We start from the raw sequence: 1,319 nt of genomic DNA on the forward strand, positions 1-1,319 counted from the left end.
TTCCTTTCCTTTCCTTTCCTTTCCTTTCCTTTCCTTTCCTTTCCTTTCCTTTCCTTTCCTCTCCTCTCCTCTCCTCTCCTCTCCTCTCCTCTCGTTTCCTTTCTTCCTCTCTTCTGTACTCTGTTGCGTTTAGAATTACAGCCATTTCTCACCTTTTCCCCAGGAATTTATGGAGGCTGACACGGTCATAAACAAGGTTCGGAATTTACCGAAAGACTTGGAGTTTGAAAACTTGTTAAAACCACAAAACAACTTTACGGCCGCAACGATAAGGCTACAGGGAGTCATTCAGAAACCTGAGAAGAATAAAAGCAGGAGGAGGAAAAAAAAATAAGTTTCACGGCAGGACCAGGAATATGAATGAGCAGCTTACGAGAGAAGAAAAACAAGACACAAACATGTTGAGCATTTCTGTGTACCGAAAAATCTGAGTTTGAAACTGTGCTGCACCTTTAATCTTATGAACTCTACAATGTGCGATTGCTCCAAAGACCCAGACTTTGCATATTTACCCTTTCGCAGCAGATGTATATTTGCCGTGCTTCATATTTTGCATATTTACTCAGACTCTGAATATATTAAGCAGCCAGTTAACATTCTGCTTGTGCTTTGTCCTCCACTGACATTCATTCTGTATGAAATTGCTTTTTTCTTTTAAAGGCAGAGACGAACTGATGTGCCGCAGACTGAATCTATACGTCTTGCTTATCTGTCTGTCCAGTATGTAAAGAGGCCAAAGCCGACCTGGTGTTCCTGGTCGACGGCTCCTGGTCCATCGGCGACGACAACTTCATGAAGATCACACGTTTTCTCTACAGCACCATGGGATCGCTGGATCTGATCGGACCAGATGGAACCCAGGTCAGTTGTAAGACCAGACCCAGTTAACCCTGAAGTTATTCATGCCAGGTTTTTATTTATAGGCAATGTTTTCATTTAAGGTTTCATGTGTCTGGAAATGTCGTAACAAGTAACAGCAGGTGGTGAGACGTTGCGTTTGAGATGTTAGTGCTGTTTTTTTTTTTACATTTTTAACAAAAAAAAATGTCTTGTCCAAAACTATTCATACCTCAGTAATCAGTAGCAAAGTCTTTATTTGGCACCACATCAGTTAAACTGCTCATGTAATCACTAACAGTCTTCCTGCATGTCTCCACTGGGATTTTGTTCCTCTTTGTGATGATCTCCAGCTCTTTGTGGTTAAACGCTGCCTCTTCATCACTCTGATCTTCAGCTCTTCCATCAGTTCTCAGTGGGGTCCAGGTCTGGACTCTGGCTGGGCTGCTCCCAAATGTTTATATTGTTTTCTTTGAAGCAGT

The 1,319-nt window shown here is 42.1% G+C and overlaps 1 protein-coding gene across 1 annotated transcript in view; it reads left to right on the forward strand.

Annotated features, from left to right (window-relative positions):
• Positions 1 to 1,319, forward strand: part of col14a1a (collagen, type XIV, alpha 1a) — a gene marked incomplete at its 3' end in the record, with an annotated part of 185,450 nt that overhangs the window by 99,914 nt on the left and 84,217 nt on the right. The window contains exon 26 of the mRNA XM_008292091.1: positions 722 to 861. Within this exon, the coding sequence (XP_008290313.1) occupies positions 722 to 861 (140 nt within the window). The remainder of the gene's footprint in view (positions 1 to 721; positions 862 to 1,319) is intronic.

The sequence above is a fragment of the Stegastes partitus genome, unplaced genomic scaffold (genome assembly GCF_000690725.1).
Source record: "Stegastes partitus isolate 25-593 unplaced genomic scaffold, Stegastes_partitus-1.0.2 Scaffold784, whole genome shotgun sequence".
NCBI classification, from domain to species: domain Eukaryota; kingdom Metazoa; phylum Chordata; class Actinopteri; family Pomacentridae; genus Stegastes; species Stegastes partitus.